The following is a 17,359-nucleotide window of genomic DNA, read 5'->3' as shown; positions in this document are numbered from 1 at the left end:
TGGCAGCCACCCGGGCGAGCACCGGGCACTCAAGCATGAGAGTGACTCCAGGTCCCTCCTGTTGCCTACAGCTGCCCCCGAGCCCGTTTGAAGAGGGGCTGCTGCAGTCACAGTTAGTCTTGCACTTGACCTGAATTTGCGGCACGGCAGCATGTTTATAGGAGACAAGATGAGGGTACAAACACAACATGGCTTCCCTGATAAAACTGGCTCAGCATGTAGCTTGGTCAGGAGGGGGAAAGGTCTTTCCAGAAAGAGCCCAAAATAAAGAGTTGGGGAGATGTAAAGATCGTCACCCCCACGTGAAGTGTCTTGCTTTTGCTAGCGAGTGTCTCTAATATCCACCTCTAAGTGAGTACAAGAGCCCTTTAACCTGTTTTTAATGCACTCCTAACGCTCACACAATCTCAAGACCTCTTCAAGGATTTCAACTGAAGCGTGCCAAATATTGCTCACATTTAAAAAAAAAAAAAAAAAAGAAAAAAAGCACTTGACCTTCGTTATCCAACTCCATTTGTCATAGTTAATTTACTACATCTGAATTTATGCAATAGCAGCTGACGTTCACATCTATCAAGCTGTCCCAGCAAGCGGCTGATAAAGACCAAAGAGAATTGGCAGGGGACACAGTGCAAGGCTTCGGGCTGTGCTTTTGTCTCAGGATGCTCCCTTGTCAAGCCCAGGACGTGCCCGCTGCAGACTGCAGGTTGCAGGAAGACCCCGGCCAGGAACAGCACCGCAGGCTGCCAGAAAGGCGCATTGCTCTGAGAGCATCCGTCTATCTTCTGCATCACCCAGGCTGACACCACAGTCCTTTCAGCTGGGTGCTTTTGCAGTGCTAAGTCCACCCAAAATATAAACCTGTCATACAAGTCTCAACTCTGTCCTATTGATTTGCGCTGCCCAGGAACAGGCAGGATCAAGCAGCACTAATGGAGATCGATCGAGGGATTCTTTTTAGCCCTTACTGTCTGAAATGCCATGGCGGCACCCTGTCTGCTGCATCGCAACCAGGCTCCAGGGCATTCCTCGTCCCTCGGGATGCCAGAGCAAACCACCGCTCAGCTGGCCAGGGATTTCTCTCCTTGTAACACTGACTTGCTCGCAAAGAAGGATGTGATAGGGGAAGACAAGCAAGGTGAGGGTACAGAGGTACTCTGGCAGAGTGAAATGACACCTCTGGACAATGTACTTTCTGATCTGCAGACAACTCATCATCTGACTTCCAACATATGTACTGTTTTAACACCACTGGAACATCAAGAAATGCAACAAAAGCAGGTAGTTAGCGCTTTACAGAGCTGGCAGCCACTGGCTGCATGCCAACTGTTGTATTAGAACTGTCTTGTTTTCTTGGATATTCAGGAAAGTTATATATAACTGAGATACACATGAGATTAAAAAAAAGAAAGGAAAAAACCGAACTAACTCTCCAATCTTGTGCTACAATTACGGAGTTCACGCTGACAGCCATAAGGGCAACTCCTTTCCTTGTGTATGGCTCATTTCACGCAAGTCTCCAGCTGCACCACATTCATTCTTAGGTTCCTGGGAAGACTTCAAGCTATACTGAAAAATAGCAAAGACCTATTAATTCAGTAATGTCTGGATCAATCATTCCACAGGACCTTCCATGGCTTATTAAGTAGTAAATAGACATTTCTCCTTGAAGCCTCTTTGGGGAGTTGAACCCAAGCACCACTGAAATTTTTCTGAGACTGGCACGGAACTCGCCCTAGCTCCAGCACACCTCCGTGCAGATCCCAGCGCTGCCAGCGCAAAGCCCTGATGCTCTCCGAAGCTGACAGCAGCTTAGCTGGGCCAGCTCCTCAGGGAAGCCTAGGTGTGATAAGGCTCTGCAGAGCCTTTCTGGCTCGCTGGAATCCCACATCCACGCTCACTCAGAGAAGCCCAAAAGCTTTTACATCCTTTGCTTTTCACAGGCAGCAACAGCACTTGCCCCGAGTGAGTATTGGTGCCACTGTTTTTCCCCTCAAGGTGATGGGCTAGCTTCGGGCAAGGCACTGTCACTCATCAGACCTTCACTGTCATTTGCCCATATCAATTAGCCGGTAGTTCCATTAGCACAGACTGCACTCTCAGTTCATCAGGTTATGCCACTATCCGGGCTGAGGACGCAGCGCTGCGCACCACGGGAAGGATGGATTACTTAAGTTACTGAACGCTAAATCACGGGCTTGTACGTGTTGCCTTAGCATTCCAGGCTCACACCAGCATCCAGCAGCGTTTCTGTCGGTAGCACCTGGGTGCAAAGCAGCTCAGGGATCGCTGCTACCACGTGCCAGCTCACCCAGCCATCGCCCTCTCAAACACCCAGCCTGGCCTCGGTGCACCAGGTAGGGTGCAGAGGCTGCCATGGCATTTAATGCCTAAGCAAGGTTTTCTTTCTGAGATTAGCTCCCAATCCAATTATATTAATATCTTAATTTACCTTAATTATATTAATTCATAATCAGCAGCATGACAGAAAAAACAGACAAACAAATCCTATTAAATGGCACCTCAGAACAAGGGTAGAACTGCTGTACCAACCCCACATGCACATGCTGACACCAGGAGCACGGTTACGTCAGGTCATCCCAGGACATCCAGGATCTTCATCCCTCCTCAATTGGAATGTAGCGTTGTAAACACATTAACTGAAGCATCTCCTCTTCTAGCTACGCTATACTCATTTTGGCAAGCACAAAACACAAATTGCGAGTTACGTAACCCCAGCAGCAAGACAGACATCGACTGAAACAGCGCAAATGGCAGGGGGACGTTTGCTGCGCTGCTTTCCTTTTTCTTTTTCATAAGAAGAAACGACTTCTTAGGAAGGATGGGATTTCAGACTCCTTCCTACCCAAAGGTAGCAGAGACACAGGATCAAACACGCTTTTAGCGAAGCACAAGGTGCCAAGCAAGCTTTACACAGAACTCTGCACTGTGCAGTATTCTCTGCTGTATTTTCAACCTGACATAAGCCAAAGAATCATTTGCGTATCTCTCATCTCCTCATCCACCAGAAACAACCGTTTCCTTTCCCAGCTAATCCACCGCCGGCTTCTACCACATGCACAGTCAGACACACGCGTGTGCAGGGAGGTCACTGTACTTTCAAATTAGAAGCGAGTACTCCAGAAGGGTGAGATGGATGGCTCATTCTGTGCGCTACAATTAAAAAAAATCCTGTCAACCGCATCAGAAAACCACATGCGAATGAGCCCCGTGCTTCCAGCTTCTAGTATATCCGAATCCTTTTGCCTTAACTTGCTCTTCTGCAGACCTCTACAAACTGATGCCCTCTGGCTCGTCTCTCCCAGCAACCCATCGTTCCTTGGACCACTAAGCAGTTGCTCCTGGCCCTCCGTGTGCCTTGTACTGGAGAATCTGTGCAGCTGTATTGATCCAAGGAGCGATCCGGTCCCTGCTCAAAGCACCCTGCGGTCTCTCAGGTCTCCCCTGCCCTGGAAGCACCAGTGTGGTGTGGTGACATGACTCAGCATTGCACCAGCAAGGCAGAACCACTTGTAGATGCATCATAGAATAGAATTATTTAGGTTGGAAAAGACCTTTAAGATCATCAAGTCCAGCCCTTAACTCGGGACTTGCCATTCCCACATGGATCCAGCAAGGTCCTTGTTCATTATTTAACATAGGTAAACCATTGCTGGAAAGGTTCAGATGTTCAAAGTGACTTCTTTTTTGTTAAATGTAACTGAACAACTTACCTTCTGGAAACACCATCGGAAGCTCGTGCCCCAGAGCTCAGTGCCATGGAGAGCCTCGGGAAGGACCGGCCAAGGGCCCCCAGGAGTGGGTGCAAAGCAGGCAAAGGGAGCAGGGATGGGCTGTACCTTGCTCTGTGCTCCCCGTGCTGCCAGGGAAAGAGCTGGCAGGGAAAGCCCCTTGCCGACAGCATAGCAGGCAGGCAGCCAGGAAAACCCCGGAGTTCCCAAGAAAAATCAATTCACCTCAAATTTCTGCCTCAGTTCCTCATTTCCTTCTTCTCCCTCAGGAGGCACTGGGACGTTGAAATACTCCCCCTCCTCCTGGCTCAGCAGCTTAAACCTGGAGGGACACAGCAAGAATGTGTGGTCAGGATGGCAGGCAGGACCACGGGCAGGCAGGACCGCGCCGCCCACTCAAGCACAACTCTGCCTCCGCTGTACCAGCACCCTGGTAGCCCTTCCCCAACGTTAGAAGACACCCTCCCCAAACCTCACACCCCCAAACTATCCTGCTCAGCAAGCTCACACACACCCAAGGGGAGGGTTGTTTCTGGGGTCCCTCGCTGTACTGGGGACCCTGGAAGATGCACACCCACTACCTGCTGCAGCGGACACCACAAAGCACTGATGGCTCTTCCAAAACATAAGCCTGACCCAAAACCCCACAGACAAAGCACATCTTTCCCATGACAGCCACGGGCACACGTGTGGGCAAGCTCCTTCCCCATCAGCTGCCAAGGCAAGCCAGGCTCCACCGGGACAGCACGCTGAGCCTGCCGGTGCTGGACTGGTGCTGGCAACCTCGAGCACAAAGCCAAGATGCTCACCAAAAAAAGTTTAAACGGCAATTATCAGAAATCAGGGAAATGTCATTCAGATCTGAGGTGTTTCTCACAGCCGCGGGCAAAGCCTTGGCTCCATCGGCAAATCCTCCTGGCAGCTGGAGGCCAGTTATCAACTGGGTGTTACCTACAGAGGCTGCACTGGAGGAACAAAGCGCTGTTTGCATAATACAGGGACAGGCTCTTCCTTTGAGCTCGTTTTCTCCATTAACTGCAGTTGTTTAGATATGAAATATACATCAGAGCTCCTTCCAGAGTTTATTCCAGCCAAATGCTGTGACAAGGAAAATTACTTAGATCTCCACTTATATGATTTTTAAAAGGCTGGGAAAAGGATCAGACTTGGGGCTGCATCAGAAGGCGGCAGCGCACCAGTGCCAGCCGACACATGCATCTTTACAGATGACTGGAAATGTAGGGGGTGGGGGGGGGAATGGCAGTTTCCGTGTCTTTTGCAGAAGAGGAGCCAGGTCTCAGCCAGGGTCTGGTCTGTGGCAACCAGGGCTGGCAGGCGCGGTGACATGGCCAGACTGCCCGCAGCCTGCCACCACGGGTGGCTTTTCCCTGGGGAACAGCACTGGCCGCCTGCCTCACTGCGGGAGCACCCCCAGCCATGCCCCCATGCCCCGGCTGTGCCAGGGTGGGCAGGGGGTGCCTGCACGCTGCCAGCCCCCAGCCCACCGCAGGACCCAGTGCTGTGCGGGCAGGCCACCCCGCCTGCTAATTCCTCCTCCTCTCTGTTCTCTGCTCCAAGCGAGACACATACAGCTGCCACGGTGGAAAAGACAGAGTCCAGGGTGTTTGCTCCACTTGCGGAATGCAAATTAATAGCATGCAGGTTTTGCTTTCCAAAAGACATATAATATCTATTTTCAATTATTACACTTGACATGGAAAGGTAACACAGCTCTCAGGCATCAGTGGCTGGGGAAAAAAAAAAAGGGGGGGGGGGCGGGGAAATAAGACAGCATGTGTCCTGCTGGGGGAGATAAAATGGAAATGGAGAGAACCCATTCAGTTCGGGTGTTACAGATCCACTGTGTTCATCTTTCGTATGGTAACGAGCAATGGTAATTACACAGTTTGGTAGCATTCCTCCTTTTATTGAACAGTGCCCCTCAGCACCGCACCGGTTCTGCTAGTCTGCGGAGAAAACTGCTGCCTTTGCCACAAATCACAATTCAGTGCGTGTCCCCTATCCCTGCACCGACTCGCTCTCCTGCACGCCTGAGGAAGCTACGTTGCCTCCCCAGTAAGGGAATCCAACCAGAAAATGCTGGAAAATGCTTGTTCGGCAAATGCTTGGCAGGCGATGCTGTCTGCTCCTGAAGCCTGTGTAGGAAGAGTCCACGGGGAGCACCAGCCCTGTGGGCTGCCAATGCCAGGCAGAGCAGCCCCGTATCTGTGCATGCCTGTGGGAGGGAGAAAGGGAAAAGCCCCCCCAGCAACCCTGCAAGGGGCAGGAGGACACAGAGGTGACACAAAGCCAGCCCCTGCAGGGTGCTCAGATGCTGTCCTGGCACTTCTGGGTGCCCCAGGAGACATCCCACTGCCCACCACAGCCCCAGTGACTGCCACCAGTCTGAGAAGCAAAGCAGCACCTTACCAGGAAGCCAGAATGGCCAGTGGTCCCTGAACAGAAGGATGCTGGTGAAAGTCTGATAGGCTGCCACATCCTCTGTCGCATACAAAAAGATGAAAGCTGCATTTTGCCCCATAGTACTTTTAAAACAACTGCAACTCTTACCATCCATCGACTCCTGACTTCTGCAGCTCAGAAATCCCGAAGGACAAGGAGCCCATGAAATCATTCCTGCTGGTCAGATCCCAGTCCCAAATCTCCACAGACAACCGCCTGTCTTTGTCTGCCTCTTTCAGTTGGCTGGAAGAGAGGAAAGAAAAGGATGGTTTTATTCTGGAAGCCACTGCTACACCATCATGCCCCTCCACGCTCCATAAGAACATGGATGCAAAACAAAGGGATGGGCTTCAATGACCATTCAGCTCTCTAAAATTTAATTTCCTGACCACATCCATTTCAAAGGGAGAATGTAGAGGTCCTGCCCCAAAACGCTCAGCTTTGATCAGGGGTCAGGGCAGGGGTTTGAGCATTTCTGAGTCACACTTACAGGAGCGCAAAGAATTATTTCTCAGTTGAATCACCTTTAATGTCTCCAAATAATTCAATCAGAGCAAATACAATCACATTAATTCTTAGGGGTGATAAAAATTAGTTTACAAGTTTAAACATTTTTCTTGTACTTACAATTTAAATGTCTCATTCCACTCAGGATTCAGGGAACACTTGATGGTTTTGGTCTTCTGTTTGCTTTCGTTTTTGGGGTCAGGGATTAGTTTAAGCTTCACATAGGGATCTGACAAGCCATTAGGGTCCATAGGAACTAGGTTTTTAGCATCTCTTACTGGGGAAGAGAAAAAGGATTAAATTCAGTATTCAAACTATAAAAACACCCAACAATTGACAACTTCCCTGTGTGCCAAGAGTAAGTGTGAAAATAGTGATTAAAACCAGAATTAAAACAGAATACGTGCAGACACAGACAACATTACATGAGAAATGACACACAGTTATCAATGCAAAGCAAATACAGCTCCAATGGACAAGGGAGGCTGAAGGATCAACTCAAGAGATTATTTTCACTTTCCAATAGGATGATTTGTTGTTTGCTCTCACAGCTTTAAACAGTTTAAAGCTGTTCTGTTTCCTCTTGCACCTTGGTAAGCAGAATCGCACTAATTCGCACCTTTCTTTTAGGAGAGGTGAGAGCATGGGGATGGTGCTTTCCATGGATAGTGGAAATAGCAACAAAGCAGCCATGAACAAGGGAGAGCAGGCACCAGAAAGCACCAGAAAGGATCCAGCACTGAGCTCTCCTTCTGGGTCCCCTGGGGTGCCACTACCATGGCCCCAAGGGGCTGGGGGGATGCCCACAGGGAGCCGTGCGGGCGCTGGGCTTGGCAGCATCATCCCGGCTCTGGGAGCCGGAGCGTCTCCTCTGGGGAGCAGGAGCAAAGCAAGGAGCAGAAGGTGGGAAAGCAAACCTGTGGGTGACCTTGACCACTTGTAACTGGATTGCAGCTTCGACAAATTAAACACTATCAGGCTGACCTAAGTCTCTTTCCCCAGATTATGTCAAAAAGCATCTTTCTGCTGGGAGAAGGGTCTTATCTTCCCTCCAGCCCCAGCAAAAATACCAGAGATGGAAAGTCTGATGGGACATGATGGAGCACAGCTGAAACCAGGGGAAAAGATGCTTGCAAGAAAGTCCAGAGCAGAAACTGCCCTCCCCTACAACCAGCAGGCACAGCTCCAGTGGGTGCTGTCACAGGCTCTGCACCCCAGGGATCAGGCATGGCAGGTCGTGCCATGTTGGGAACAGGGAACTCGGTGGTGCCTGAAATCCTGCTGGATCACACCAGTGATCCACACACAAATCCACACACAGTTCTGCTGCAAAGTTCACCTAGGGCACAGCTTCACCCCACACACCCCATAACCCCAAGAAGAGGGCTCCAGCTGCGCATGCAGTGCTGCTGGATGTTGGAAGACACTTTTCGGAGAGTCGGCAAGACTAAAAACAATTGTTCAGTCCCCAAGCCACCAGTAAGGCATCAGAAGTGAGGCTGGAAGCCAGATAGTTTTGAAAAGCAAAATCTGCAATCTACTGCTGTTCTCCTGAAGCATCGCCCAACTTTCAGCTCCATAGAATAAAACTTGTAGCCAAAAATCAAATCTGCATTTATAAACTAGCCCATTTATCAAACACCATGCCTTTGACAGCAGCTTGCAAGGCACAGAGCAGCTTGCCCACCTACAGGTGCCCGGGCAGCCCTGTGACCCTGCAGCACACGATGCTCTTCAGACTGCTGAGACGAGGCAGCTGCGGGAGCCAGAGCCACCTCGTGCCCCTCTGGCAGAAGGGGAAGGAATGACTTCACCACTGCCAGCCCCAGGAGCGGCGATACAGTGACCTTGCCATGATGCCATCATGCCCAAGATGGGTCTCTTTGCCGGGAGACTGAGCCCTGCCAGCGGGCGGTGGGGTCAGGGATGCAGATGCTCAGCAGCAGCGCTTACAAGCAGCTTTCTGTGCTTGTGTGCAAAAGGGGATGGACACGTGGTGAGGCTCTGGTTCCAGGGGGCAGTCCCCTCCCCCTGCTGTTTTCCCAGCAGGAATGAATGCCCTGCCAGGACCTGGAGACCCTGTGCACCATTCCGGAAGCCACCATCCCCCGGGAGGGTGCTGAGGAGGGTTGGGAACACTGGAGCATCCTAAAGCACTCATGAGATGATACCAAAGTAGGAGGATCCACCCTTCCCGTACCAGAGAGGACCGAGGTTCAGAATTTCTTTATGAAGACAAGAGGTATCTCTGGAGGACAGTACAATATCACACCCGAGCAGCTTCCAAGCTTCTCCGGTTACTGCACTGGCTCAGGTTATACTCGTCAGGTGTTGCACAGGCTGCTCCCCGAGCCAGGCTCCCGACATGCAGCACCTGCCCTGCAACTGGCTCACCACGCAGCCAGCCCCACAGCCCCGCGCCCCATGCCAGCAGCCCAACAGCCGCACCTTCTCCCGCTGGTAACTGCTTGCACTGACACCAGCAGCATGACTTCATTTCCATCATGTCCTGACAATTATTTTCATGTGCCATTTGGTAACAGAATCTGGTTCGTTTTTTTTCCAAAGTTCGGACATAAGTACCGGCTCTGCACTTCAGATGCTGGGCAATAGCCTGTGCCTTAATTTGGACTCCCAGCCAAAATCTTCTGCGGAAAGCTCTGTACCGTCCAAGCGGAAAGGCTGTGCAATCTGCTGTGTGAAATCTCTAAGTAATGAGTATAATTTCCAAGGGCCCCGATACACCAAGGCACAGCCTGCGCAAGGCTCTGCACCGATACAGCCGAGATGCCTTCCTCTCCCTCACCCCTTATCAGAGGAGAAGAATACACATTTTCTCCTCATCGTTATAAGCTTTTATCTATGCCTTTTTAATAGGAAAAAAGGCAATCTCTATAACCACATTCTTGAATTACAAAACACAAAAGTGTATTAGAGAGAAATCCCACAATGGGTCCTGCCGAGGTACTACCTGACCAGCAAGGAGCCCTGCAGGGGAGGCAGTCTCCACAGCATTTGTCAATTAACAGCAGGAATTGCTTTTACTGTTTGCAGAGGTTGGAGGAGCCTTGTAAAGAGGAGCTTGGCACTTCTGTACCCCAGCCCAGAGCCCTGTCAGGCACCCCCGCATCCCATGCCCTTTGCACAGCTCCATTCTTAACTCCTCGCTCCATCCAACCATGGGTCCAGCCCTCCTCCTGCAACTCTGCTGAGCTTTTACTACATTTTGTTACCTTCCTGGCTTTAAAATTATTATGAAAACGTATTTTCAGTGACCCTGACCACCTGCAGCAGAGGGAGATGTCAGAGCCTTGGGGAAGATCTCATCTCCATGCCACAAGCCGACAGCCCTTGCCACTCGCTGTCCCACAGGACCACCCGAACTGGGCAGGGGAGCGGTACTGGGCACTGAACGGCACCTGCCCCAGCCCCAGCACAGGTCCCGCACCAAGCGTCTGGGGCAGGAGGGAGGGCACGGTCCACAGTGGTGGCCGTTGCTCTTCATCTGCCCTGGGGGTCAGCAGAAACCCCCAGGGACTTCTCACCCTCCCAGGACAGGCAGCAACAGGCGCTGTGCGAGCAACAGCACTAACCCAAGAGCTGGGAGAAGCCCCTCGCTCTTGGGACTCAAACTGGACCGGGTCCCCTTGCAGAGAGAAGATGCAGAATTATATCACGCTGAATCAGTGCTCTGATTTTGCTTCCCATTTCGCCATCCGAATGGCCAGCACAACATCCCCCGGAGACAAATGAATAAGCCTTCGTCATTTATCAGCCCATTGTTCACTTCTTTAAGGAGGAAAAGTAATTCCTGACCCTCATAGTTAATCAGTTTATGCCCTGAAGCATGAGATTTGATTACCTCATGTTATTATCTCAGCATGCAGACCTAAAAATTTCATTAATGGGAATAATTTTATCTATTAATTTAAAAAAACCAAAATGCTTCTGTTTGACCTTAAGTAACTTTCTGACTTTTCAAGCAGAAATCAACAATTAAGTGAAAGAAAAATAAAAGCCTCAAGAAGCGTAGTAGTGATACCTCGCAGCAGGAGGAACGTGCTCCTCTCCAAACATTTACAGTGCTTCTTTGACAGTTAAATTTGATGTAAAATAGTTTTACATCTGTCATATTCTGACAGTTTTGTGCATCATTAAGAAGTAGTAACATCATTATTAATAGTGATGAGTAAAAATATTACGATCCCATTTAAAGCAGCCAGTCTTAAATCCGTCTGGGTACTGAGCTCAGCCACAGCTGAGATGCCGCCTTGGTTTCAGGCTACGGCCAGGAAGAGGCACTGGTAAGTCCTGGATGTCACTGGATCGGGGGGATTGGGGTTGGGGCAGTGCCCACATCCTCCACACAGTCACATGTGCCCTCACTGCCACACACTGGGGCTGGCCCACACACCCTGGAGAAATAACCCTGATTTTACACCAATACCTTCCCGTCTCCCCTCCGGGTGCACCTGCAGCACATGCCTGTCACCCAGCCCTGGCGAAGCCTTGGCAGACCACAAGCAGCAGCCACAGCCCCGCAGTGCCGGCTGCTTGGCCAAGGCTTGGCAGCGGTGATGCTCGGGGGGGTTCTGCAAGGAAGAGCCCCCCCGCCTGGGGAACACGACAGGGCGTGCTGGGGACGCTGCTGCATTGCCATGGGAATGAGATGTCACCCATTCCGCCTTGTAGGGCCAGGGCAGGTAGAGCTGGTGGAATGATATCTGAATAATTTATCCTGCAAAATTTGCAATGGTTTCCAAATAAATTATTCAGACGTCTTTTAATTACTCAGCCAGCCGTAACTGCAGAAACAGGCTTGGGAAGACACACTTATTTCAGACACCCACATTTCCAGCGGAAACATGGGGAGAAATACCACTACAACAAACGCCCAGAGCAGGAGGGAAGACAGCCTTCCCAGGCAGCTTCTTCTGGCCACAGAGGTCATGGTCAGAAGCTCACAGAGGCTGCAAGAGTAATGCAAGACCCTTCCATCCAGCCCCAACAAGAGCTGTACCCTGGAAAAGTGGGCCAGGCAGCTCCGGAGCTGCCACGTGCCACAGGCCCAGGGAGCGATGCAGTGTCCGGGTGCATCACATCCCCCTCCCAGCAACGGGGAGGCTCCTGCAGGTCTCCACCAGGAAAGCGCCTGCCAGAGACCACTTCCCTGCAAGTCCCCCTGCTGCATGGCACGGTCCTGCTGAGCTCCGCTGCTGGCCAGCGAGGCAGTAGGCATGAGAGGGTGGTTTCTGACTCTCTGCTCCCAGGACTGTGTTTCACCCGGGGTAAAACCAGCTCCACATCGAGCGAAGGGGGCTGGTGCTCCATCAGCAGCTCCCTGGGGAAGGCAGCCCAGCTTCAGGTCTGCTCCCCACCTCTGGGGTGGTTCCAACGGGCACAGCCCACCCTGCCCCATACCTGGGGGCATGGGAGATGCTGCACAACCCTGTGCAGACAGGCTGCAGCCGCTGGCCCCATCTTCTGCCTGGGGTTGTGTGTCTGCTTGCAGCTGGGACCCAGGTTTCCATGGGAAGGCAAGATTAGTATGCTGGGTAAATAAAGACCAGAAAGTTCTTTGCTAAATATGCAGTGCCATATGGGGGTTCACTTTTATGTTTAAAATAAAGCCTACAACAAAACCCACTCCTACCCCGCTCTTGAAGACAACTTACACCAGCTGCCAAATCCTTTACCTTCATCTCTGAGTAAGCAAGACCCTTACAACATGTTCAGCGCCGACAGTTCCGCCTCCTGTTGCCCACCAAAGAAAAAAACCTTTCCAAAAGACCACTCCTCATGAGGAGGTCAGAGCTCAGCCACCTCACCGCAGCCCAATCACCTCACCATGGCCTTGGCCAGCAAAATGCCATGCCAGGGCAGACCTCTTGGCAAGGGGAAGGCTCCTGGGCTCCCAGCAGCACTCACCTTCCTCCCTCCAGCACTCACCTTCCTCCCTCCAGCAGCATGGCACATCCCCGGCTGGGAGCAGCCACCTTCCAGCAAGCACCCGGTGCTCAGAGTAACACCCTTGGGCGCTAAAACATTTAATTAATGCTCTGCAGAGGAACATATTTGCACATACTTATACAACAGAAAAGGCATAGGACTCGTTATGGCTGCATCTTCCTGGGCCGGTGATTATTAATTAAAGCACTTCCAGTTCATTTATCTAATCACAGCATAATTGGTTTCAGTTTTGGTCAATGTTTTACTTCATCAGCTCGGTAAATAGCAAGGCTCCAGTCCCGGCAGCCTCTGCCAACGCTGCAGGCACAACAGGCGTGTCTGGCCGCGACCCTGAGCTGGTGCCACGTTCCCATGGGTCCTAACGGGGGTCTCGGCTTTGCAGGAGCCATCAGGGACATCAGCAGGTAGCTGAGATCCCCAAAGAAGGCGAGGGAGCCCGCCACTGTCCCCGTGCTCCAGCAGCCCCTGCATGAGGACAGGGCATGCTCTACCTCCATGCACACAGGTCAAAGTCACCTGAACACGCCGAGTAGTCTCCATCTCCCACAGATACCCTGGGACGTGCAGCAGAAACCTAGCACGTTTCTTTTGCATTTTAGTCCCTGCAGACCATGGCTTCCCCGAGGTGACAAACATGCTGATGCACCAGCACGTGACGGGATGCAGCAGGACATGACAGGACACAACGCCCGCCCGAAGGGAGCAGGAGAGGTGCAGTGTGCAAGCAGCATCCTCCATGCAACTGGCTGCCTCACCACCTCACAGAAGCCACAGATTTAACTGACTCCAAGCCCAGCCTTCATAGTCTCTCGCTCCTCTGTTTCCCAAACTCAGATATTCTTGTCTCTTAATACGACAGGCTCAGAATAATCTGCATTGGGAAGCTTTTCTATTATGGAAGCAAAAATGTGCAACGCCTTGAAGACATTTTAATTCGCTACAATTTCCCACTTTATTCAGCAGTCTTTTCCCGCTAATAAGATACTTGATCAAAGCGCAAACCAGAACACAGACTGCACATATACATTTGCTTGTGGCTAACGCCAGCCAAATGACACCCTGCCGCACTCCACCACTCGTGCCCCCCGCCCCCCAGGGCAGCACAGACACCCCCAGCCGCTCCTGCTCCGCGGCACCGCACTCAGCCAGACTCACGCACCGGCGGGTGCAGATGTGCCGTCCCACATGCCAGCAGTGTTGTTACCTTCATAAATCTCTTTTTTGCTTGTTTCCTAAAGAAGAAACTGCATGTTACTGTTTACTCCAGGGTCAGGGGACAGTGGCACCGTCCTCGCTGCATTGCTGCCCTTGGAGCTGGCAGGATCTGACCTGTGGACGCAGGCCGGCTCCAGGAGATCCTCACTTTGTATTTAAGGCAAAGCCAAGAGTTGTAACAATGTCGGAGCCGGGAATAATAGTGACAAGAATCTGCAGATGCTCTGGATGTAAAGGACCAGATTCCCCGAGTGACTAGGGTAACAACTGCCCGGGTCAATTAAGCATCTTCAAGTAGCATCCAAAGGGGATTAACTTGCTTTGGCAACGTGCCATGTCTCGGAGCGCTGCTAGGTACCCAAATTTTGTTTATCGGGCCCAAAAGATGACTTCTCTTTTGTCAAGCAGCTCAAGCTAAATAACCCAGCCCACGCTACCTACTTAGTATGACAAAGCCCCGGGCAGGAGTTTGCCATGGTTTACACGGTGAGTGAGAGAAGCAGAGATCTCGTTTTGCCACTCGAGGAGAAGTGACAGAGTATCCCCGGGCTGGGCTGCCCTCGCCACCATGTCCAGCACCGGCCAACTCTCCAGCAGCTGCGGGCGATGCTCAGCTCCAACAGCCACCCAAGATGCTGCTACCAAGCGCCACACTACCTGCATCCCCCCTTCCACAAGCAAAAGAGACTCCAAATCCTGTATTAGGGGAATCATGGTATTGATGTAAAGAAGCCAAAGGGCTGGAGGGGCTTCTACCGGAGGCTGCCTGGAGGCTCCAGGAGCTCCCCGGAGGCTGAGCCCACGGCAGCTTGCGTTGCTCACTGCTGAGGACACTCACAGGACCCCACTCCCAGCGGCACCGTGCACAGCACCAACTGCAAGGATGCTTTGTTGTGATTCAATACAACGCATTTAGCAAGCAGAGCTGCTAACACAATCAGCCGTTTCTAGCCATAAAGGCTTTTAAGTCCAGCTAGCCCAAACGCACAGAAATGCCGGACATCCAGGCACATTTCTCCTCCTGCTCAAATCCATCTCAGCTAATTAGGCTCTAAGCCACAGCCTGTCTGCTACCAGGACGCCATGCAGGACACCTAGCACAGCCAGAGCGGCTCCGTGCTGGGGACCAAGAGCCAAACCAACCCCACCGCAGGAGCATGCCTAAGCCAGGAATGTCACCCGCAGTTGGTTCCTCACTCACACAAAGCAAAACCCCAAGTGTCCCAGAGGGGGGGGCAGCGAGGGGGTCAGGGGCCTCGCTCACCCCCCCAGGCGCTCAATCTGAGCCCAGGGACACTGGTCACATCGTCCCCACACAGCTCACGTTGATGCTTCAAAAGAGAAGTGCTTGCCAAGAGCATGTATCCAAGTGCTTTGCTGGATGAGATGCAGATTGTTTTGTGCCCTAATTAGCAAGGCCCTCAGAAACCTCCTGTACTTTGGAAGCTGCCTTTGGCTGATGGAGATGCGAGCCCTGTCCCCAGCACAGGGCTGGGGAACACACCAAGCCAAGCCGATGGCACAAGACCACAGGCATTAGGGAGGTGCCATTTATTTGTCCAGATGCCCTATTATTCGACGCCATGCATTTTTAACCACTGGGAACACCAATAAGTCCCAGTGCTTCAGCAGCCTCGGGGCAGCAGCAGAGAATGGCAATGCAGGGCTCCGATCCCAGCGTGCGAGGCTGCGCTCCCGAATGCACCCATTACACAATTACAGCCAAAGTATAGTATGAAAGGAGCTGTAACAGAGCTGCACCGAACATAAAGGAGTGATTAACACAACAGACCCAAGAGCTGGGAAGCTAATTAGGAGGGTCAGCTCCACAGGTTCCCATTGCTGCTGCTGCTCTGGGCACAGCCCTGCAGACAGGGGCTGCTGGCCAAACCCCACTGACCCCCCAGGAACCCACAGAGATGCTCTCAGTTATCTCCTACCCTACAGCTTTGAGGTTCATCCTGGATCTTCAGAACTAAGAATGGGTTAAAAATACTGACATTTGTCTCTTTCTCATGTTATAATTTTTACAGTCATAGTATCTGGCAGGCAACGCTGTAGGCAGACCCCTGTTGTGCAAAGTGCTGTAAAAAAGCAAAGCATGAGCACAGCCCTGGCTGAAGGAAACCCTGAACCTATGGACAACCCTGGGACTGCTCCGTCCTGGCAAACACCCACTCCCTCCTGACACTGCAGTATGGTTTGGGGTCAAAACCGCACAGTGAGGCTCACAGCACAAGATGTTTAAACACATCTCCTTTATTGATCTTCATTTTGTGAGCTGAAAATGGTGAGCATTCACTGCACTGGAAACAGCAGCGCTTGTACCTGCTGCCACCAGGCAGAGGAGGTGCGGGGTAACAGCCCGAACGGGGAGAAATGCTGCTGGGGCAAGTCACGCGAGGGTGCAAACAGATGCAATTTGTCGGGTCACTACATAACTGAACAAGTCACCCCAAGTCAAACAACACGCTAAGTTTAACCAGCAACTGTGTTTTCCATTGGGAGGGAAACATTAGCTTTAGAAAGAAAAAACAAATCATTTAAATAAACGGAGAGAGAGAAAAGAAAAACACACTGCTGAAAAGCGTATGGCAAATTCCTGTCAAATTTGTCAAGTCGATGAAAAAATAAAAGCCATCGTCTCCATTGGCCGTGCCCGTGCTGCCACCTGCAGGCACACGGCCCTGCCCTTAGATAATCGTTTGGGTCGGGAAAGACCTTTAAGATCATCGAGTCCAACCATTAACCCAGCACTGCCAAGGCCACCACTAACCATGTCCCTAAGCGCCACATCTATAGGGACCTTTCACATTTAATACTACAGTCGTCATGCTCTTTGCCATGGGAAAACTTACTAAATTTCTGGACAAAGGTCTCCACTGCTGGTGGGACAGAGAGAAGGTCATGCCCCAACACCAAAACCTGCACTTCACTGTGCAGCCGGGACCAAAGGTGCCCGGGCACCCCTGCCCTCCACCATCCCAGCTCCCAGCCGCTACAGCATCCTGCACTGCCTGCTTAAACCGGCAGAGAGGTGTATTGAAAAGGCAGAGCAGGGATCCCAGCACCAAAATAACCACTGTCTGGCATGACTCAACTCTGCCCACCGCAATGGGCAATGCTGCCTGCGTTTGGCCGCACCAGTGCCCAGAGCTGAGCCTCTGCCTGCTCCGTGCTGAGATGGGGCCAGACCTGGCACAGGGCGAGCATGTACAGCACTAGAAGATGCTGACAAATACTTGGGATCGACCGCGGGAGAACAGCAGCTCATCCATCCCTTAGCACAGCTGGTCCCCAGGATGCAAAACCCTGTCCACAAGCTGGACAAGGTCCATCTTTAAGTTGGTTTCTTGCTTGCTGCTCAGACCTGATCTCCTTTCCTTTGTAGGAACCTCTCCTCCCTCTTCCCACTAGCCTCTGTGCTCATTTGTGCTTCAACAACCAGTTAC

At 51.7% G+C, this 17,359-nt stretch overlaps 1 protein-coding gene across 2 annotated transcripts in view; it reads right to left on the bottom strand.

Annotated features, from left to right (window-relative positions):
- The window catches only part of PRKCB (protein kinase C beta), a 129,509-nt gene that overhangs the window by 42,003 nt on the left and 70,147 nt on the right, over positions 1-17,359 (bottom strand). For both annotated transcript variants that reach the window (XM_056334964.1, XM_056334963.1), the window contains exons 6-8: positions 6,843-6,999; positions 6,324-6,458; positions 3,978-4,074 (exon numbers count right to left, since the gene is read on the bottom strand). In XM_056334964.1, the coding sequence (XP_056190939.1) occupies positions 3,978-4,074; positions 6,324-6,458; positions 6,843-6,999 (389 nt within the window). The remainder of the gene's footprint in view (positions 1-3,977; positions 4,075-6,323; positions 6,459-6,842; positions 7,000-17,359) is intronic.

The sequence above is a fragment of the Falco biarmicus genome, chromosome 4, assembly GCF_023638135.1.
Source record: "Falco biarmicus isolate bFalBia1 chromosome 4, bFalBia1.pri, whole genome shotgun sequence".
Classification (NCBI taxonomy): Eukaryota; Metazoa; Chordata; class Aves; order Falconiformes; family Falconidae; genus Falco; species Falco biarmicus.
The sequence above is the reverse complement of the archived record's forward strand: the minus strand, read 5'-3'. Positions and strand labels throughout refer to the sequence as shown.